This window comes from Eptesicus fuscus, chromosome 9 (assembly GCF_027574615.1).
Source record: "Eptesicus fuscus isolate TK198812 chromosome 9, DD_ASM_mEF_20220401, whole genome shotgun sequence".
NCBI lineage: Eukaryota > Metazoa > Chordata > Mammalia > Chiroptera > Vespertilionidae > Eptesicus > Eptesicus fuscus.
The window spans coordinates 63,324,677-63,347,896 of record NC_072481.1 but is presented as its reverse complement, the minus strand read 5'-3'; the positions used below and the strand labels follow the sequence as shown (position 1 = coordinate 63,347,896).

General features: G+C 41.1%; 1 protein-coding gene across 1 annotated transcript in view; it reads left to right on the top strand.

Annotated features, from left to right (window-relative positions):
• Positions 1–23,220, top strand: part of ZNHIT6 (zinc finger HIT-type containing 6) — a 63,367-nt gene that overhangs the window by 26,007 nt on the left and 14,140 nt on the right. The window contains exons 6-8 of the mRNA XM_008139487.3: positions 6,506–6,574; positions 9,484–9,564; positions 11,279–11,356. Of these exons, the coding sequence (XP_008137709.2) occupies positions 6,506–6,574; positions 9,484–9,564; positions 11,279–11,356 (228 nt within the window). The remainder of the gene's footprint in view (positions 1–6,505; positions 6,575–9,483; positions 9,565–11,278; positions 11,357–23,220) is intronic.

Here is a 23,220-nt window from a genome sequence, read left to right as displayed (position 1 = left end):
TATGAGGATCCATAATAAATATGGGTCTTCATAGTCCCCACCTAATTCCCTAATGGATTCAACTAAATATACCCAGGCTGGTCACTATTCTTAATCCTAGAATGTCTTCCCCTTTCCTATTTCTTGGCCATCTGTGAAAGTAGATCATCTTCTCCATTATTTCTCCTTTGCCAGAATTCCTATAGTACATATTTTCTCCACAGTTAATATGAAACAGATGCCAGCATTTAGTGCTGGTATTCAGATTTTGGTATGCATATATCTGTTCTCCCTTCTGCATTCTAGTGTTTCTTAGTAGGGGCTCTACTGGCATTTTCATCAGGACAATTTTTGTTGTGTGGGACTTTCCCATGCAGTACAGGAAGATTAGCATTTCTGGTCCCTGCCCACTAAATGTCTAAAGTATTCCCCAGTGTTGGAACAGTCAAAACTACCCAGCCATTTCCAAATGCCCCCACAACCCAGGTTGGTACCACTTACAGTTGAGAACTGCTTTGCTTTGTTAAGTGCTCAAGTATTTATTAGTTATTTGAAGCAAAATGTTCTTTTTCATTTTGATCTTCCCCTACTACATCCATTTTCTTAATATACAGTCTACTAAAGCCAATACCACATACTTAACCTGTTTCCTATTATTATTATCTAGTGGTGAAACTAATTTTTTAAAAAGCAAAATGTAATATATAACTGGAACTTTTCAAAGTATTTTTATAATGATGTGAGACATAAAATTTTGGTTTTCATTCTCCTCAATTCCAGTAATTTTAATCCATGCTAAATAACTACACAGATCATTTGTATTCAGTCTTCCAAAAACACTTATTATGATACCAGGTCTAAGAAAATAGATGGATTATTTTATGAGGACCGTTTTTATTTTTACTTTTGAAACTTTAAATTTTGATCTTGAAATACATTTAAAAAGATAAAATGCCTGTGAGTAAAGGATTACATATATCATTTTGTATGTTTGTTTTTTTCTTGAAGGTTTCAAAATTTGGTAGATTTTCTTTCTGCTTTAAATTAAAATATACTGTGGTCAAGTGGTTAGAGTGTTGGCCCCTGCACCAAAGGGTCTTGGGTTCAATTCCTGGTCAAGGGCATGTACCTGGTTTGCAGATTTGATCCCTGGCCCCACAGCAGGGAGGAGGGATAGTGCGGGAGGCAACCAATCAGTGTGTGTGTGTGTCTCTCCCCCTTCCCTTCCTCCCACTCTCTCATTCATACATATGATTTTATAGCTGATACACATTTTTTTCCTGAAATTCCTTCATGTGTTATTTACTGCTTCCAAGTTTTATAATAGTTGGCAATTTACAGATTAGTCTATCTTCTTTTTCTGTTGCTTAGAAATGAAAGATGAAATCTAGAAAGAAGAACACTTTAATCCCTTGTATCAGGATGCTTTCTGTTACATGAAATAAAATACCTAATTCAGACTGGTTTGAGCTATAAAAAGTGTATTATTGGCTCTCATAATTGAATGTCCAGAAGTAGGATGGACTTCAGGTTTAATAGATACTGCGACTCAAGTATATTATCAGGGATCCGGTCTATTGCTGATTCTCCATAGTCTCCTCTGTGGTGTCAGCTGTATCCTTATGGTAATAGGATGCTCGCAGTAACAGTTTGGATTATAGTAAATATCCAAGAGTTCTTCTCTCCCAGCATACTGAACAAGAAACCTAAAATTCATTATGATTGGACCATCTAGGCCATCTGCCCAATCTTGAGCCATTTTCTCCAGGAGAATATAAGATAATGATTTTCTTAAGCCATCCAGTAAGTGGATAGCTCTGGAGATGGGGGTGGGTCCATTTATCAAAGTATGGTGATGGATTAGGAAGGAGGATGGTGGTATTGGGTTGCTAGTATAACTATAACTCTTTAAGAGGATTTTAAAGTGTTAAGGCAAATTTTAAAAATAAAATATAATTGAAATACTTTTGAATTAATACTGAAAAATACATGGTTTGTTGTTGAATTTTCAATTCTGGTAAGTTCCCAATAGTAGAGTAGATTATACTGTCACTTTTAAGATGAATAATGACCTTGGAGGAGTGGCTTTCTTCTCTCTAAAACCAAGTACATATAAATAATATTTATTTTCCTAATATAATACATGTATCATCTAAGTGTTTCTCAACCTTTTTGTTTTTTTTTTTTCATTATTGCCTCCCAAAGGGCCTTTTTAGATATTTACCCTCTAATTATCCTGCATGGTATTTTGTTACGACAAATATACTGTGTATCTGTTAATGTACAGTGGCCCTTTGAGAGCCCACAAACCATTATAATATCTAGGATTATTTTTACCCTCCCAGGAACCAGTTTGCTATCCCCGTTGAGAATGCATGATGTGTGTGTGTTTTGATATTTGAGGAGGAAGAGAAAAAGCTTGCTATGCATGAATGGTTTCTTAAGTTTCATGGGACTCAGTGTTTCTGTTACTTTATCAGGTTGTCCAGAAGGCAACATTAGTTTAGTAACGGCCACAATTACTTTACCAGTAATTATCAAACTCTAAACATATGCCTTGGAGTACAGTATTATTTTTTAATTGATTGGGATTACATTCGTTAATAAAATTATATAGATTTAAATTATATTACAATTAAACCTATATAATTTACAATTCTATAATACATCATCTGTATTATGTTCACCAACCCAAGTCATGTCTCTTTCCATCACTATTTATTCCCCTTTATCCAATCCTGCCTCTCACCCATTTCCCTGTTGTAATGACCATAATGTTGTCTATGAGGTTTGAGGTTTTTTGTGGTGTTTTTTTCCTTAATTCCTTCACTTTTTTCACCCCTCCCCTTCAGTATTTTTATTATTGAGAATATTGGTAAATATTGCAGGGACACAATGACATTATTATAGTGGCAGGCATTTTGCCGAATTTAGAAAAGAATAGTTCTAATGCATTAGGAGTAATAGTAAATGTTTAAACTTCTGTCTCTGTGGTTCTCAAACAGTGATGATTTTGCCTCCCAGAGGACATTTGCAATATTTGGGAGCATTTTTATGTGTCACAGCTGGGAGAGTGGGTACTGACAGTGTGATCTCATGGGTAGAGACCTGGGATGCGGCTAAACATCGTGTGTACTGCCCACCTCCACAAGAAGAATTATCTGGTCCAAAATGTCAGCACTGCTGAGGTTGAAAAAACCCTGCTCAATTCTAATGATTCTGCTTTTTGGAATCTGTCTTTACGAAATAATGCAAATACAGAAAACAATTTCACATATGCCCAAAGATACTGAAGCATTAACCTTAATTTTTTTTACAAAGTATTTTCTTTTAGAAGACATTATTCACAGTTTGGGATTTTCGTTATGTGTATTTTTTTTTATATTATAATATATAATAATGAAATATGGGAAACAAACGTAATTTTTGAGACTTAGGAAGAGATTTGATTGGCCATGTCAGATTACATCAATTTCAGGAAAATAAATGTTAATGTCACACAAAATATTATACTGTTTACAGATAGATATAGATATAAAACCAAATATGGCAAGAATACACACCCAACCTCAAGATAGTTACCTCTGAAAAGGAACAGTACAAAGAATCATCAGCCATATCAATAACCTCTAGTCATAATTTAGCAATCCTAATATATAAAGAGCCAGGGTTTGTAACATCCAAAATGACCGAACCGATGACCAAACGCCAGGCTGCGTGCGCAGCAGGCTCGGGTGGGCGGGGACTGGTGAGCGGGCTGAACTGCTGACCTCTTGGTCCCTCCTGGATTGCATGCGCCGCGGCGACCCAGCACTGACTGCCGCCGCCTCGGGCGCCACAGCAACCCAGTGCTGACTGCCGCCGCCAAGGCAGGTGCAATGCAATTGGTTGGGGGGCCCCGCCTTCGCCCCATGATCACCCCGCAAAGGGAGGCCCAGGCCACCAGCGGGGGTGCTCCAGGATCTCCCCAAAGAGGGAGGCCCAGGCTACCCAGCCAGCAGTGGTGGGCCGGGCCTCCCTATGCGGGGTGATCAATTGCGAGGCTCCCGGACTGTAAGAGGGCGCAGGCCAGGCTGAAGGACCCCCTGAGTGCATGAATTTAGTGCACTGGGCCTCTAGTCTATATATATAAAAGCCTAAGCGACCATTACGACCAGTCACCATGACGCGCACTGACCACCAAGGGGCAGATGCTCAATGCAGAAGTTGCCCCCTGGTGGTCAGTGTGCTCCCACAGCCAACCTCCCGTGATCCTTCCCCAAGGCCGGCCCCAATGGGGACTGGGCCAGACCGCCCCAGCAGGCCAGGCCAAGGAACCCCACCCATGCACTAATTCATGCACCGGGTCTCTAGTGTAGATATAATTACACAGTAATGACTGACTTCCTTGTAACCACAAGTAGTTAACTACAGCAAACAAAATTATTTCCAAGGGTTGTTCTCTTGTTTTTTGGAATGTTGAGTACTTTCTGAAGGTATTTAGGGGCTACTGAATGTTAACAAAGGTAAATGGTTCTTGAAATTACTCAAGCAAATACTTGGGGTGATTATGATTTATAATTCCATAAGATGACAAGTTATCTAAATTTGGTGACACTAGACACCATTCCTTTAAAAAAATATTTAACACTGCTCATGATTATGATTTATAATTCCATAAGATGCTAAGTTCATAATTTTCCCCCCTGTAACTTAACATGGAAAAACAAATATGTTTAGAAAGAAACTCTTACACATTAAGATTAAAATACCAGTTTATTTCTTACGATGAGAGAAATGTGGTAATTCTCAGCGTCTTGATGGTGATATTGTACTATGTCAGTTTCACAGGTAACAAACATTGCAAGGTATTTTCTTTGGGAAGAATTATTTATTTGAAACCAGTAACTGCTGTATCTGCATTCAGAATTTATAGTTTTTTTTCCTCTGAGATATTAGACATCTGGCCTTTAAATTAGTAAAGGGTACTATACAACTTTGTTCTATCAAAACAATATTAAACATGATTGTTATATGATAAATGGCACTATCGACATAAGCATCAAGCATATTTTTTTCTAGCTAGTGCCAAAATCTGACCTTTTATTAAAGAAAACTTCCATAAACAGATCTGTGATAAATTACCCTAGTACAGTGGTCGGCAAACTCATTAGTCAACAGAGCCAAATATCAACAGTACAACGATTGAAGTTTCTTTTGAGAGCCAAATTTTTTAAACTTAAGCTTCTTCTAATGCCACTTCTTCAAAATAGACTCGCCCAGGCCGTGGTATTTTGTGGAAGAGCCACATTCAAGGGCCAAAGAGCCGCATGTGGCTCGCGAGCCACAGTTTGCCGACCACGGCCCTAGTAGAAGGATTTTTACTTGATTTTATAGTCATTGTCTTTTGAAAAAGTTTGACTCATCAGGGGTGGGGAACCTCCAGCCTGCGGGCTATATAAGGCCCACAAAGTTATTTGGTCTGGCCCAGGCAAAGCATTAGGGGTGAGTTAATTAAATGTTTAACCAATTATAGCAGGCTCATTTTTAAGTTGATAATCTTGTATGGCCTATGAATGATGTTATAAATATCCAAATGGATTTCTGCCCTTGGCAGAAAAAAGGTTCCCCACCCCTGAACTAAATCATATAAATTTTTGGTGGGAAATACTCTACTAAATTGTATTAAACAAAAATTACTTTAGATTTGGGGGCATGTGGCTGAGGCATAGATTTGTAGAAGATGCTGACCATTGCTTTGGCATGCTGCCGGCCATTAACTGGCAAGTGGGTTGTTAGAAATTTCTTCTAACCAAGGAAAAAAATGTGTAAAGCCATCATGTAGTGAAAATACTTAAATTTCTGTGATGGATTAATGTCTTAAGCAGCGTTAAATACTTTTTTAAAGGAATGGTGTCTAGTGTCACCAAATTTAGATATGTTAAGTAGAACATATGGTCATTTTTCTAAAATCAGACATTTAGTTATTACCGTCGATCCTGTATCAAAGTTTAGACATGAAAGCACAGGAACTCTAGCCTAGAGTGCATTCTGCTTAGCAACCGACTTGTCTGCTGTTTTGCTACTGAATGCACATACTCATGGCTCATAAGTGTATCTGCAGCCAGCTGGTCTCAACCAGACAATACTTCATTCACCTAATTTCCAGACTAGTCAGGCAGAGACATCAGCTCATTGTATTTAGCCATGAGGAAATTTTATTTGTAAACTTTAAGTAGTAGCACACTGATCTCAAATGCCCCTGAATTATGAGAAATTGCCTTTTAATTCGGGAATGTGAAGTCCTTGGAATTTAGAATTGTTTCACTTCATTTTTTTTTCTCCTTAAAAACTCTTGCAAGTATATTGCTTGAAAAACATAGCCTCTAAAAATCCTAGAAGAGAGTAATAACTCAGTACAAAATACACGTTAAAATCTAAGAATACTTTTATAATTATTCTCTGAAAACAAAAATTTAGGAAGTTTGATTTGTGTTCATACTTTTATTGACTATCTTGAGCCTCACATGATTATTGTCTCTCTTAGAAAACAACAGTTTTGTTGGCATGTGAAGCTCCAGTTTCCTCAGAGTCAAGCTGTGTACATAGAAAAAAGGTATAGTATCATCACTATCTATTAAGAACTTGTTAACTTAAATGTGATGTTAATAAATGTGTGTTAGTGGTAGAATGGATAACTAAGTTGTGGTGTATTGATACAATGAAATGCAAACATCAGCAGGGATTACTACCATTAGTAATGTGTGTCTGCAGCAAATACATTATTTTAGAAATGTACATATGTATACTCATAATTGAAATTAAGTTACATAGGTAGTTTTTATCCTTTGTCCATATTGTGAACATTTTCAAGTATCATTTAAAAGTTTTAATGGTTGTATACAATTTGATTCCTTGGGTTATGAAAATTTTAAAGTTGCTTTTTAATTAATATATTTAACATATATCTAAATATAATAGACTAGAGGCCCGATGCACGAAGATTCGTGCAAGAATAGGCCTTTCTTCCCCTGGCTGCTGGCACTGGCTTCCCTCCGACACCCGGGACCCGGGCCTCACTCTGGCCGCCGCCTTCCACCTTCGCTCCGGCCCTGCCGCCCTCCTGTAGCTTCCTCCACCCCCCGAGTCCCCCTCATAGCAGGCGGCCGGGGCAGGGTGGAACGCAAGCGTCCCGGCCCAGCCGCTGCCATCTTTGTCGTGGGGTGATGGTCAATTTGCATATTCTGTCTTTCTTAGCTAGGATAGTGCCCCTTCTTGCCATTGTCATAGATTTTAGTTGAAAAACTTTATTTGAAGGTGCATACCAAAAAAGAGACAGTGAAAAGACTTAAATTTTTCAGATAGGACTATTTATCATAATAGTATATAAGAATGCTAGAGGCCCGGTGCACGAAATTCGTGCACGGGGGGAGGGTGGGTCCCTTAGCCCAACCTGCACCCTCTCCAATCCTGGAGCCCTCGGGGGATGTCCGGGACCTCTGGCTTCTAACTGCTCACCTGCCTGCCTGCCCTAACCATTCTGCCTGCCTGCCTGATCCCTCTAACTGCCCTCCCCTGCCAGCCTGGTCACCCCTAACTGCCCTCCCCTGTTGGCCTGATCGCCCCTATTGACTTTTTTTTTAATCTTATCCCCTTCACACACAATTGTATTTGACTTCCTTATTGGCTTCTCCCTCTCACACAATTTTTCTCTCTCCTTTATGTAACACTTTTTCCTACTGACTCATCATTTATAAACTTTTCTTTCCTCCTTATTTCCTACGTCTGTTCCATCATCCTTCTTCCCATCTTTCTCCTACTCTCCCTCCCCACATTCCTTCTTTCCTTTATCTTTACCCCTGCCCTCCCTCCCCTTTTCCTTCCTTCCCACCTTAATTTTTTTCTTCACTTCCTCCCTCGGACCTGCTTTGCTCCCTCCCCCATTTCTTCCTTCTTCCCATTCTCCTTTTAAGCTCTACCGGCTCCCCTTTAAAACTTTTCTTCCCTCCTCCCTCTTTCTCTCTCATCCTACCTTTCCCATACACTCTTCTCTACTTACTTCCACTGTTTTAATATCTACCTACCTAATTATTCACTATCATTTATCTTTTTTCTTTTCTGACTCCTACTTTTAAAATCTGTCCCCAGTACACAGCTATACTTGATTTTCATTATAGCTCCTACAGTTCACTCATACATCCTCTTTCTTTCTTTAACTCTGCTCTCTACTGACTCCTTTATAAAGTTCTTCCCTCCCTCCTCCCTTGTTAAAGCTTCCATTAGGGGGGGGGGGCATTAACCCCCAGCCCAGGTGTTCGCCATCCCCCCTTCCCCAGCCTCCCCACCGCCGTCCTGCTCCCATTCCCTGTCCAGGACACGCGGCCCAGCGAGCGTGGCTGAGGCCCGCACAGCCCGAGCGCTGCTGCTGCCGCAAAGCAGGAGCGCCTCCGCCCAGAATGCCTCAGACCGTCCCCCACTCTGTCCCGGACCCGTGGGCGCCTCCCCACCAACAGCCCACACCAGGGGCCACTGCCCTCCTCCTGCATCTGGGTGGGGCTCCTGCCCTGCCCCTCGCTGGGTGCACCTGCTTCCCCCCACCCCTTGCAGTTGCCATCCCCTCCCGCATGCAGCCCTGCATTTTCTTCCCTTTCCATTTCTGCGTCTTTTTCTTGTTCCCTTTCTGTATTTCTGTTTCTCCTCTTGGCCTGTCTGCATGCTTGCCTGCCTTCCTCTCCCTCTCCTTTCTTATCCCCTCTTATCATATCCTATCCTACCCCGGGCCTTGCAGCTGCCTGAGCAGAGGGCGGGGACGCAGCCTGCTTATCCATTCGTGATGTGATGCTGTAACGAATAATTTGCATATTTCTCTATTATTAGTATAGATGTGTAAATGATTGAGAAAAGTTACATATTTGCCATTTTATGCATTTTACATTTTAAATGTTGCCTTGCAACTTTTAGTTACTAAGTTCAAAACCATGTCTTCGTTTTGTTTCTACAGCTTTATAGTTAGAACAATACATATAGAAAAGTTGGGAAACCTAAAATGCTTTGTTTCCAGGGAAAGCAGTATCAAATTTTTAACCTGGTCTTAATGATTTATAATGAATAAACTTTAACATGCACTGAAATTAGCATCATCTGAAACCTTTTTTCAGGTTTTTTATTTCTACAACTTTCAAATGTATTTCATCCTGACTTCTTTCTTTTCATCTTTGAGCATAGGTGTGTGTTAAAAGAGGCTTCATATTTTTGTGATTAATTTATAGGGATCAAAATAATGAGAGGTCAACATAATGTTTTTTAAGACTTTGTTAAGTGTGTCCAAGAAATCTTTTAAAGCTATTTTTATAAGTAATTTATGCTTAACAAGCCATTATATTTTGCCAAGAGTAAAATAAAAGGTCTGTGTTCAATTATTTAAACAAAAACACTATAAGATTTAGTAATTCTAAATTAACACCTTTAGTAGAAAATTATAAATAATAAGTTTTGGGTTTTTTTTTCTTTTCTTTTGTTGCAAAGAGTACCGGATAATAAAACTATTAATGAAATCTTAGCAACTTACATTGACCCAGAAAAGTCTGATCCTGTAATTCGTCAAAGGTGTGTTTTTAAAATCTTTTCACTTTCTGAATTATTTAAAATGTCGAGATATTTGTTATGTGCATATTTAATATGGGAAGTCATGACTTTATTAGAATGTGATGTGTCAGTGCCATTTACTTTCTGCTCCATTTCCTTGGTTTTTACTCAAGGCTTTGTCAGTCAGAGATGCTGCTTTTGGATAGTTGTAACAGTAGTCCGTACTTACTCTGTACTGTTTTCCAGACTCTTTGAAGCAGATAATGATAAATATATTAATTCATTTAATCCTCACAATAACCCATTAAGGTAGATTACTGGTATTACATAGCCATTTCACAGAAGGGGAAACCGAGCCATAAAGAGGTTAAGTGACTTCATGTAGCTAATAAGCACAGGGAAACTGGATTCAAACCCAGGCAGTCTGGAGTCAGTGTCTACACTCTTAACCCTTAAACCAAATGCCTTTCAGGTTGAACCCAAAACTGAAAATTAGGAGTTTCCAAGTAACTGTTACAGACAGGAAATCCTGTTTCAGCCAAGTCTTCATAAAACTAAGTAAGATATACTCTGTCTCCTGTCCAAAAATACAGCATGGACAAAAATAATTAACATGGCATAGTGGAAAGAATCAGTAATGAAGGTCTGGTTAGAATAACTAGCTCAATTCCTTATTAGCTATGTGATCAGAGGTAAGTTACTTCACTTCTGGGCCTTAATTTTTTTCTATTATTAATATGAGATTGATGATAATCTACTAGATAGGATTCTTATGAAGCTTAAAAAACAGCATATTTAAGTTCCTACTACAAGGCTTAGCCCATAGTAGGCAGTGCTCTAAAAAGGGAACTATTATTAGAATGCTTGTTATTAGTGTTCCTAGGCAGGAACCCAGTTGACTTTCTTTTCACCAGATGGTACCTGCTTGGATATGAATGCTTGGTTTGGCTCCAGAGTAACTTGGTGTTTAAAATTTATACTGAGTGGATTCTGAAATGTCTGATTCAGTTTTAGTTAAATCTCATCATACACTTTTGATAAAAGGTAGAGCCCAAGACTGAATCAGATCCATGTCACATTCAAACAGTGTCTTGCGACAGGCATAATCGTTGAGTTTTATTCTAATTACTGAGAATCCAGTTGTTATTATTGTTCATATATCTGGCAATAACACAAAATACCTGCCACTTAATTGCATACATTAAAAAAGTTAAATAGCAAGATTAATTACTGAAATAGTTATTTTTAATTTAAGTTTTTTAATTATACAGAAAGGAAAAAAAGGTAATTTTATTGTTTTGTTAATCCTCACCTCAGGATATTTTTTCCATTGATTTTTTTTTTCTTTTCAGAGAGAGTGGAAGGTAGTGGGGAGTGGGGAGAGGAGGGGGAGAGAGAGAGAAAAGTAACAGTTTGATTGGTTGACTTCCACACGCACTGCACCCCAACTAGGACTGGGATTCAAACCTGTAACCCAGGTAATGTGTCCCTGACCCGAAATCTAACCCACAACCCTTTGGTGCGTGGACCAACTCTAACTACTGGGCAACACCAGCCAGGGTGAGAAAGGTACTTTTTAAAAATTCAGATCCTTGGTTAGAAAATGCATTTAACCTTTTTTCTATGCTTGTATAGATAAATTTTAAGAATTGTTAGCTATTCATAAATGTTCTTCCATGACACTAGTTTGAAATATATTAAAAATTGCCATTTTAATATGATATTTTTATTTCAGATTGAAAGCCTACATTCGCTCTCAGACTGGGGTCCAAATTTTAATGAAGGTCGAAAATATGCAGCAAAATTTAGTAAGGTAAAATTGCTTCCCTCCATTTATTTAATTATTTTATAATTCTGCAATATAATTAAGTAGCTAATTATTATACTAATTATATGGCTATTAATAAAGCCTATGCTTTAAAAATGGCTTTCAAATTAAATTTTTTAAATAATCTCCCTTATAGGATAAATTTGGTTGAAAAATCACCCAGGTTGGAATATTTTAAAATAACATCATATACAACTAAAAGATTCTAAGTTGCATTTTAACTTATTTCAAGAAATAATCTCTTCAACAGAGTTCCAGTTCCAGCTCCAGTGTTCTAGTGTTCAAATTGTTTTTGGAAATGCAGAAATTCTTTCGACCAGCTGATTACTGCATACATTGCAGTGGAAACAACACTGCATAGAAATGTGAAGGGAGATAGGTTCTAACAAACTGAATGATTTGGTGAAGTTCTCAACATCACTGGGCTCTGTTCCTTCTTAAATGGAATGAAGTACACTACACTAAATGATCTCTGAGGGTCCCTGCAATCTGCTTAAGTGCCTGCTATGTGTTGGCTACTGAATTGCAAAACACTGGTCATTTAAGACTCCTAATGCTTTTCCCCCGTTTTTCATTGTTTAATTAACAAAACTGCTAGATGCAATTCAGACTAGGTATGATTGGCCTTGTCTACAATTTGATTTGCTGGTATGGCTTGGCTTAGAGGTTTGAGAGTCCAAGCTGTGAAAGCAGAGCTATGTGTAAATCCTAGCTCTGCTTGCTGCCAATTATGTTAGTAAGTAAGTTATATAACCTCATTTGCCTTAGTTTTCCCATGTGTAACATGGGGATGATAATAATAATTATAAGATTGTCATGAGGGACTAAAATAATTCATTTAGCACATGGTAAGTGTATGCTTTTACTAATATAACTACTACTATTAACTACTACTGATAAATGAATTCTTACAAAAGGTCTACCTATAACATTATAAGACATTATAGCTAAGAATGCAGTTCATACTTTAACTCTGCTACTTCCCCTAAAAGATTTGGAGCCCCAGATAAGAGGGTAGAAAGTTCTGTGGCTTCTGCAAAGATAGTTATCCAGAGTTACAACATCCATGCTAGCCAAAATCGATTATTTCTGAAATTGGTAATCAAACATAATTAATGAGAAATACTGATGTAAAAGGTGCATATTTTCCGTTTTGTTTAGTAAACTCCTAAAGCGGATTCCATATAACTCATGTCTAAACAAAATAATTTGTATTTCTCCCTTAGAATTTATCTCTGGTCAGTCATTAGTTAATTTTTTTCATTTTTTTATTATCTGTGTTTCCTTTTCCAAATTTAGTTCCTTTCTTAACATGCACCATATTTTATCTAAATAGTTTATATAAATGTTAATTCATTTTTCATACTTTGGTGCATACTTGATGAATATATTGTGGCTTCAGTCTCATAAGCCTCTAAGAGAACACTTACCTGAGGGTTTTTGTTAAAAGTGAAATTACTTTTTGGATAGTTGTCTCATCTCAACTTCTCTAGGCCATGGAAATAACATGTTTTCCAGTCTTTGCCTGACAACCTGGTAGTTGTTCCTGTTTTAAATGTAAGATACTATTTTAAAGTTTATACTATGAACAGACTGTTTGGGCCCAGATAGCATTCATTTTTAACTTGGAAATATGTATTGTAAATTCTTGAAGAAGCAAAGGGGATGGAGATCTCAGCTTGTCCTAGCAGACCAGGGTTTTCTAGGAATGTGACAGAAATGCATGACATGATCCAGGGGGAAGTGGTTGGGAAAACCATTTCATGCAGTTGCATAGAAAGAAGTCAGAACACAGGAGATACCAGAACACAGGAGAATGCCAGTAGATCAGTATAGTTTATTTTCACAGAGTCAAAGAGGGTAAACCTGAATCCCCCAAAAAGGACACTGAAATGAAGGTCACATGACCTAATTCTAGGCACTCAACTTCTCTGCTTCACTTTCCTTAGGTCTTTTATTTTCTTTTACTTTATAATCTTCCTTCTTTAAGAACCCAGGCAGGACAAAAGTTGGGCTTTGGGTTAATCTTTATCCCCAAAAAGGAAGAAATAATAGGTTAGTAAAGTAAAAGGTGGGTGATGTTAACTTTAGGGAATACCTGAGAAGTACTCTGACTTTACTTACCTGTGTAGAAAACTTTTCTTCAGATTTCCCCATTTGAGTTGTTTACTTGAACTCATTGCTGCCCACCAAAGAGGCAGCAGACAGTTACAACCTAGGTCCAAAAATTTGGGATTTAAAAATTCCACCTTTTTTTTTTTTTTTAATCCTCACCCAAGGATATTTTTCCATTGATTTTTAGAAAGAGGGAAAGACAGAGAAATATTGATGTGAGAAAAACACATCGATTGGTTGCCTCCTCCACACGTCTGACCACCTGAGATGGGGAGGAGCCTGCAACCGAGGTCCGTGCCCTTGGCCGGAATCAAACTTGGGACCCTTCAGTCCTCAGGTCCATGCTGTGTCCACTGAGCCCATTTATTTAACTTGGAGTCCTTTTGGGGGGGTTCAGGTTTACCCTCTTTGACTCTCTTAGCGAGGGCCCACCTTATTTAACTTGGAGTAGTGGTGGCATCACTTTAAGGCTGTAATAATGTCAGAAACTCCTATTGAGGTAGCTTTTGTCCTAAGATGGACCTACATTTCCGGTTAAGTCAGCTTCAAGATATAATTATCCTAATTTCTACAAAACTTCCCAGTATTATAAGTATTTTCTAATCCTACATAATAAAACCCTAATATGCAAATTGACCGAATGGTGGAACGACTGGTTGCTATGATGCATAGTGACCACCAGGGGGCAGACGCTCAACAAGGGGAACGCCGCTCAGCCAGAAGCCAGGCTCACAGTTGGCAAGCCCAGCAGTGGTGGGGGAGCCTCTCCCACCTCTGTGGCAGCGCTAAGTAACCCTTGGGGGATGTCTGACTGCCGGCTTAGGCCCACTCCCCTAAGCCAGCAGTCGGACATCCCATGAGGGGTACCAGACTGCAAGAGGGCACAGGCTGGGCTGAGGAACCTCCTCTCCCCCTCTCTCGTCCCCCCCGCCCCCCAGTGCATGAATGTCATGCACCGGGCCTCTAGTCATGAATAATGAAATTAGGTATTATGGGAGTACACTTAGAAATATTTTATTTTTTAAGTAACTATTTTTAAAACCATAGTATTTACAGTACTATGGGTTACGTCGGAGATTCGTTCCTACAGTACAGCGTAACACAATTTTCGCCGGAAGTCGGAATCCACCTACATAAGCACCTATGTCACTCACATAAAGCACATATACAGGAGTAATGAATTGAAACAGTTAAAAAAAATTTAAAAGAAAGATAACAATTCCTGACCTTTACTTGTGGTAAATAACTAATAAAAAACATAAAGCACATATGTACATACGTTGAAATGACAGAGCTTTTTTTTTTTTTTTAATAAATAAATGGGAGATGGAGACCTAACCACAAAACGACGTACATCGAGTCCGAAGTAACCCGAGGACTGTCTGTAATCCTATATAATAAAACTGTAATATGCAAATCGACCGAATAGCAGAATGACTGGCGGAATGGCTGGTCTCTATTACATGTGCTGACCACCAGGGGGCAGACGCTCAATTCAGGAGCGTCTCTCCCCCTCTCCCCCCAGAGGGAGGCGACCAGCAGCAGTGATTGGGGGGTGGGGCTGGCCAGCGGGTGGCACCAGGCCACCAGCCAAGGCGGGTGTCAGCAGGGGCCCTCCGATCTCCCTGCCCACTGGTCCCCCCACAGATGGCCCTGATCTCTGGCCAGGCCTAGGGACCTCACCCTATATATTGGGAACAGTCTCTTAGATTTAAAAATTAAAACCTGGCAAGGCTACTCTGAAAAAACAGGATGATGCAGCGATGACATGCATGGACTCTGGCTTGCACATTTTATGGTCAGCCTTGATTCTGACACTTATAACTGTGTGACAAAGCCAATTACTTAACATCTCTCTGCTTCAGTTTTTCCACCCATAAGATAGGGAAAATGGTACTACTGCCTCAGAAGGATCATGTTATGTACTACTTTTTATAATCAGGGCAAAAAAAAATGTAGCTGCCCATACAAACAGCAAGATGCCTTTCACCTGTATAAAAAGTATGGTCACTGGTGCATGCAGTGTTCCGGATTGCGAGAGGGATGTCTGACTGCCGGTTTAGGCCCTACATCCCCCAGGGGTCCTGGATTACGAGAGGGTGCAGGCCAGCCTGAGGGACTCCCTGTCTTTCCCCCCCCCCACACACACACACACAAATTTTGTGCACCAGGCCTCTAGTACATTCATAGGATAGACTAGGATGAGCATTTACATTTGACTGTATACTTACAGTTATACTGTTAAAGAAAAGTACATTCAAGAGAATATCTGAGTAAGGTTATTATAGGTTATAAAATGTTAGGTTTCTAATTTAAGATAAGCATGCTAAATAAGATTTTATTATTTCCTAAAAAGTGCTTAGAAGGCAAAAATAAGTAGTTGTCTTGTGGCTGTCTGACCTTAAATGTATCTTATGATTTAGAGTGTTCCAGTAACTTCAGAGTAAAGTCTTTTACCAAATGCTTGATGTTGCCAATTTCCACTGGTTGTGTTTTCCGTTTTTTTAGGGTTTAAACATTTGTCTCATGTTATACCTGATCAGTTAGAGCAATCTTAAATGTTTCCCAGGATTTAGCTGTGCCATACACAACTTATAGTTTTTAGATTTAGGTGATCATGAATATATGTTTAACCCTAAAAAATTTGTTGTTGGTCTATTTGGGACTTTTCTTTCCAGAAAACACAGAATTTGAATTTGTGTCTCTTTATAAAAGCTAATATGGCTTCTTAAGTAAAATCTTTTATTCATTTGGCAAACAGTGAGTATCTACTATGGTGCAGGTACTGTCCTAGACATTAGGGTGATATCAGTAAGAAAATCATTCCTGCCTCTGTGGGGCTCACATTCCCAGGGGAGGAGAATTTACATAAGGCGCCTGTTAGCAAGGCCACATTTGCTCTCTTGCCACATCATTTCTTACCAGCTTTCTATTCTCAGAATGTAAATAAATGGTTTGAAGCAGAAAAGCCTTCATCAGGAATGCAGGGCACTATCAGAGGTGGCATTGTTCTGCTGCTCACTGAAGTTATTAGTGACTGATGAGCTTAGAATACCCCCAGCTTTCCTACTGCCCTTGCAGTTGTAACTTTCCAAATCTACTAAATTTTAGGTCTCTGTTATAATTTTACTTATTAATGGAATAGTTTATTTTCATAAAGAAGCTTAGGTACATTTTCTATTCTTTATGTTTACTTTGCTGCTTTGATATTTGTATAAAGTCCTAGTTTTGATAAGGATGTGGTTTAAGCTTTAGTGGGATGATTTTTTTTTTTTTTTTCCAAATTTACTCAGAAGCCATTAACACATTAAGCACCCTGTCAGTCACCGGTGACTGACACTATACTTTCCTTCCGGAAGACAAAACAGGCTGGGCGCTTAACGTGTTAATTAAGCATATTTAATTTTCCACACATGTAAATAAAAATTGGAGTTTATACAAGAATGAATAGGCTACAGAAAACAGACATGTAGCCTAGGAGACTGAGGTTTCTGGCATGGACCTGTTATCTGAGAGATTGGCCTGTTTTCTGGGCAGGTTTAGTGTATGTTGAGTTTCAAGTAGAAGTAGCATCATTTTCAGAAACATTATTTTAAAAAAGAATGGCCTTTCCATACTAATACTTTATTATTATTAGGATTCCTTTAGGGTGAGATTATATCACTCCAGTAAGAAATAGTAATATTATTTCTTCAGAATATATAATCTGTGGAAAAGTAGGCCTTATTTTTAAAAATTCAAGACTAGACTTTGTAGAGCAAAAGTTTCAGGATTACAAATATTAAATTTATTAAATCACTGTCTCTCAAACCTAACCCAAATTATGTGACATTTGAAATAATCTTTTTGCTTTTATTCAAAAACCTACATCAAAGTAGATTCTCTATAAAGTCAAAATAATGTTACAAATTTGATACAGACCTTGGAAAGTTACTAAGCTTCTATTTTCCTATCTGAAAGTTGGATCAAGATAGAAATGATACTGCATTGTTGTGAAAATTACTCTGACACAATGCCTGTCAGCTACTGAGCCCATTGCTTGGCACATAGCAAGCATATCATTCTCCGTAAATATGTATTATGTATTATGAAGTGCAGCATTCAAGTCAACATCTTATTGAATTGACTCTGAATATAAGTTTTTGTTTTAATCTTACAGATTACTTCCTTAGTAAAAGGAAGAAATAGGTTTAAGACAAAAAGTTCTATATGGCTAGCAGTTGACTATATTATGTATTACTTTAAAAAAAAAAAAAAGTAATAATTTTCTACATTTCTGCAACATGCATACTCTTATATTCAATACTAGAGGCCCGGTGCACGAAATTTGTGCATGGGGGGGGGTTGTTCCTCATCCCGGCCTGCACCCTCTCCAAACTGGGACCTCTTGAAGGATGTCCTACTGCCGGTTTACAGGGATTGGGCCTAAACCGGCAGTTGGACATCCCTCTCACAATCCGGGACTGCTGGCTCCAGCCGCTCACCTGCCTGCCTGATTGCCCCTAACCACTCTGCCTGCTGGCCTGCTCGCCCCCAAATGCCCCCCCACCAGCCTGATCACCCCAACTGCCCCCCCCCCTGCTGGCCTGCTCACCCCCAACTGCCCCCCTGCTGGCCTGCTCACTCCAAACTGCCCCCCCACCCCCCGCTGTCCTGATCACCTCCAACTGACCACCACTGACGGCCTGCTTACCCCCAACAGCCCCTTCCGTACCATCCTGGCCTGATCATCCCCCAGCGACCCAAGGTCCCAGCCCCTCCTTTTTTTCTTTTTCTTTTTTTTTTTTTTTCAGCGCCTCCTTGAGCAGAGGCCAGGGCTGGCTGGAAGCAAGTATCTAGGATTTATTTAACTTCTATAATTGAAACTTTGTAGCCTTGAGCAGAGGCCAGGGCCAGCCAGGAAGCTTGGCTTCCTCCATCGCCGGGGGTAACCCAAGCCTCCTGCTCTCTCCAGCTCCGTGGCCACCGCCATTTTTGTTGGGATTTATTTATCTTCTGTAATTGAAACTTTGTAGCCTTGAGCGGAGACCAGGGCCGGCTAGAGCAGGCGGGAAGCTTGGCTTCCTCCATTGCTGGAGTAACCCAAGCCTCCTGCTTGCTCCAGCTCCGTGGCTGGCTGCCATCTTGGTTGGGTTAATTTGCTTACTCGCTCTTGATTGGCTGGTGGGCGTGGCTTGGCATAGCAGAGTGATGGTTAATTTGCATGTTTCTCTTTTATTAGTGTAGACTAGAGGCCTGGTGCATGAGATTCGTGTACTTGGCGGGGGGGGGGGGTCCCTCAGCCCAGCCTGCACCCTCTCACAGTCTGGGAGCCCTCGAGGGATGTCCATCTGCCACAGAGGCAGGAGAGGTTCCCACCACCCACACTGTGCTCGCCAGCTGTGAGCTGGCTGAGCAGCGCTCCCCCTGTGGGAGCCCACTGACCACCAGGGGGCAGTTTCTGCATTGAGCATCTGCCCCATGGTGGTCAGTACACATCATAACAACTGGTCGTTCCTCTGTTCGGTTGATTTGCATATTAGCCTTTTATTATATAGGACTAGAGGCCCAGTGCATGGACTTCATGCAAAGCGGTGTCCCCTCAGCCTAACCTGCACCCTCTCCAAATCCAGGACCCCTTGGGGGGATTTCCAACTGCCGGTTTAGGCCTGATCCCCGGCAGTCGGACATCCCTCTCACAATCCTGGACTGCTGGCTCCTAATCGCTCACCTACTTGCCTGCCTGGTCACCACTAACTATCCTCCTCTGCCGGCCTGGTCACCTCTCACTGCCCCCCACTTCCGGCCTGGTCACCCCCAACTGCCCCCCTGCTGGCCTGTTCTCCTCTTACTACCCGCAGCTGCCAGCCTGGTCGCCCCTAACTACCCCCCCTCCTTGCTGGCCTAGTTGCCCCTCACTGCCCCCCCCCCCTGCCAGCCTAATCACCCCCAACTGCCCCCCCTGCTGGCCTGGTTGCCCCTCACTGCCCCCCCCCTGCCAGCCTAATCACCCCCAACTGCCCCCCCTGCTGGCCTGGTTGCCCCTAATTGCCCGCCAGCCTAGTCGCCCCTCACTGCCTCCCCTGCCAGCCAGGTTACCCCAACTGCCCCCTCCCTGCTGGCCTGGTCACTCTTAACTGCCCCCCCACCAACCTGGTCACCCCTTACTGTCCCCCCTCCGCTGGCCTAATCGCCCCTCACTGCCTCCCCTGCCAGCCTAATCGCCTCCAACTGCCCCCCCTGCCAGCCTGATTGCCCCCAACTGCACCCCCCCTACCAGCCTGGTTGCCTCTTACTGCCCCCCTGCCAGCCTGGTCGCCCCCAACTGCCCCCTGCTGCCGGCCTGATCGCACCTCACGGCCCTCCCGCTGGCCTATTCACCCCACGCAGCCTGCTGTTTGGTCCTTTGGTCGTCCCTCACTAACCCCCCTGCCAGCCTGGTTGTAGTCAGCCATCTTGTGAGGGCGTGAGGGTTAATTTGCATATTACCTCTTTATTGTATAGGATTAGCTGTGCTTCAGACAGGCACTAACCACAAGGGTGCAGGTACCCAATCATGTTAGTTTTTCATTTCTTTTGACATAAGTGGGATATTGGAAGATTATGAAGTTTCAGGAGCTTGTTTATTTAAGATATTGTCAACTGTCATTTCTGTACAAATAACTCCTAAATCTAGATGTATTTTCAACCTTTCTCCCCAGCTCCAAATCCTGGTTTGAAGCTATCTTCACTTACATATCTCATTAAACCTTAAGCTCCAGATGTCTAGATCTCATCACACCACATCCATTGCTGTGTCTTTTAGTTTTCATATTTAAAAATACAATAATTGAATTAGCAGTTTGCTGCACTTTGTTTTGGCACTTTAATGTATCCATGTAGATGAGGATCATACATGTTTGACATGGGGCACTAGTCATGAGTTGGTTAGTACAGACATATGCCTCCATTCAGAAAGCTCAGCAGTTCAGAGCTGCACTGGTAAAGAATCCTAGTCTATTCATGATATGAAAGCTTTGGAATGTGATAAAATAGTGACCAGCTATACATTTTAAAAAACGCCTTACAGAGGGCCTTATAAGGCTCTTACTTGTTCTAGATGCCCCTTGTTCAGTCTTTTCTTATTCTCACTGTAAGCTCAATTACTTTTAAATCCAGAAGGCCTGGGTTCCAATCTTATCACTTGGTCCTTATGGAGCTGTGACTCCTCAAGGGTACTCAGTTTTCCTCATCAGTGTGATGGAAAGGATAACTATTCAGTAGCTAGTTTGTAAAGAGTAAATGTAACAGGTGAAAATGTTTCTAAAGTGTAACTTGCCAAACTAGTATCAGTAATAAGATTTTATACTTGGTAATTTAGGATCTCTAGCAGGGAAATGACATACTTTTCAGGAATTACGTTCATGATGTATGATGAAACTAGTTAATAGAAGAAAAAGCATAAACTTTGTAGACAAACAGACCTGAGTAAAAATCCTGGCTTTGTAACTTTAACTGTAATTTGGTTTCTTTGGGTAAGTCAATTTCTTAGAGCCGGATCCCTATCTTGTAGAGATATATTTTGTACTTCATTAAAATTAATACATTTGAAAATGCTATAAACACAGTGCCTGGCATTTATTCATCAATTAATTCCTCAAATATTTATTTGGGTCTATCATGTATAGGTAGTCTGCTAGGTAATGGTAGTTTATAGAAATAAACCCATTTGTTGGGGATGACCGTCAAATAATCAACTACCATGTTTTCATTGGGACAAGTTTCCTAATAGAAATCTAAAAGCTAAGTAGAAACTCAGTAAGCATTCTCTCTTGTTCCTTATCCACCTCCAAACATTCTTACAGGCTGCACAATGCCTTAAATATCTAGGCACTTCATTTGCTAACTCTAGCTCCCCCCTCATTTATTGGTTCTTAAAATCCCTCTTCCTCCATAGATTTTCTCCTAATTAACATAGGGGATTTTAATTAGCCTTAGTCCTGTTAACATAATATGTCTCCTTTGGTGCTAAATTGAATACAAAATTCTGATCTGTACAGACTCTTAGATCTTTTATCTTTATTAGGAAGTGTCACTTTCAAAATATGATTAGGTCCCTCAGAGAAGCTTTTGCTTAAAAGTTAGTCAAATAGTTCATGAGTCAACTACATCATAGAATATTATTTTAGAGTTAGCAAGAACTACTCTAGTCTTTTTTGTCTTCCAGGTGAAGACATTCCAACTCTGAGAAGTTAAGTATCTTACTCAGGATCACTCATGGAGATGCAGAGTTGGGACTATAAAGCAGATCTTCTGAGTTCCTTTATTCAACTGTTTGCTTATTTGTCACTCAACACATATTTACTGAGATCTACCACTTATCAAACACTGTTCTAAACACTGGGAATGTACTAGGTAAAGTACTAGGTATTCACTAGAGGTGAAAAGGTGAGGCTTTCTAGGAAGCAAGTATATACAACATGGGGAAAACTAGGTTTACAGTTGTGAGTACATGGAACAGTTTATTCTTGCATTATTATTTATTAATTAGTTTATTATTTCCCATACAAACAACAGTAAACCTATTTTTGCTCCCCTGCCCTGTACACAAGGTAGTCAGGAATAAGCTAGATGTTTATAAGACTGAGCAGACAGTGGATACAGGAATACACATAGAATTCATAATTTTGGTATTTATAATAAACTACAGTGAGAGGTCTGGTTGGGGAGGAGGTTGACATTCTTTGACTAAAATGAAATATCTGAATCACCCAGAAATTTCAAGTAATCATGTCATTATTCCATATGAAGAGTATCCTCCTATATAATAAAGAGGTAATATACAAATTGACCGTCACACCCTCACAAGATGGCTGCCTACTACCAGGCCGGCAGGGGGGTCAGTGAGGGACGACCAAACGACTGAACAAGCAGGCTGCGTGAGGTGACCAGGCTGGCAGGGGGGTTAGTGAGAGACGACCAAATGACTGAACAGCAGGCTGTGTGGGGTGACCAGGCTGGGGGAGGGGGGGGTGCGTGAGGGGCGACCAGGCCGGCAGGGGGGTGGCAGTTAGGGGCAACCAGGCCAGCGGGAGGGGGCAATAAGAGGTGACTAGGCTGGTGGGGGGGCAGTTAGGGGTGATCAGGCTGGCGGGGGGGTGCAGTTGGGGGCGACCAGGATGGCAGGGGGGCACAGTTGGAGGCGATTAGGTTGGCAAGGGGGACAGTGAGGGGCGACTAGGCCAGTGGGGTGGGGAGGGAGTTGGGGGTGACCAGGCTGGTGGGCGGGGCAGTTAGGAGCAACCAGGCCAGCAGGAAGGGGGCAGTTGGGGGTGACCTGGCCAGCAGGGGGGCACTTAGGGGCAATCAGACAGGCACACAGAGGCACTGATGGGCGATCAGGCCGGCAGGAGGGGTAGTTAGGGGTGACCAGGCAGGCAGGCAGATGAACGATTAGGAGCCAGTGGTCCAGAATTGTGAGAGGGATGTCCTGGATTGGAGGTTGCAGGCTGGGCTGAGGGGACCCCCCCACCCCCATGCACGAATTTTGTGTACCAGGCCTCTAGTCCTATATAATAAAAGGCTAATATGCAAATCTACCGAACAGCAGAACGACTGGTCACTATGATGTGCACTGACCTCCAGGGGGCAGACACTCAGTGCAGGAGCTGCCCCCTGGTGGTCAGTGCCCTCACACAGCGGGAGCGCCGCTCAGCCAAAAACCCTGAGCTGGGCTCACAGCTGGTGAGCGCAGTGGTGGTGGAGGGATCTTCTGC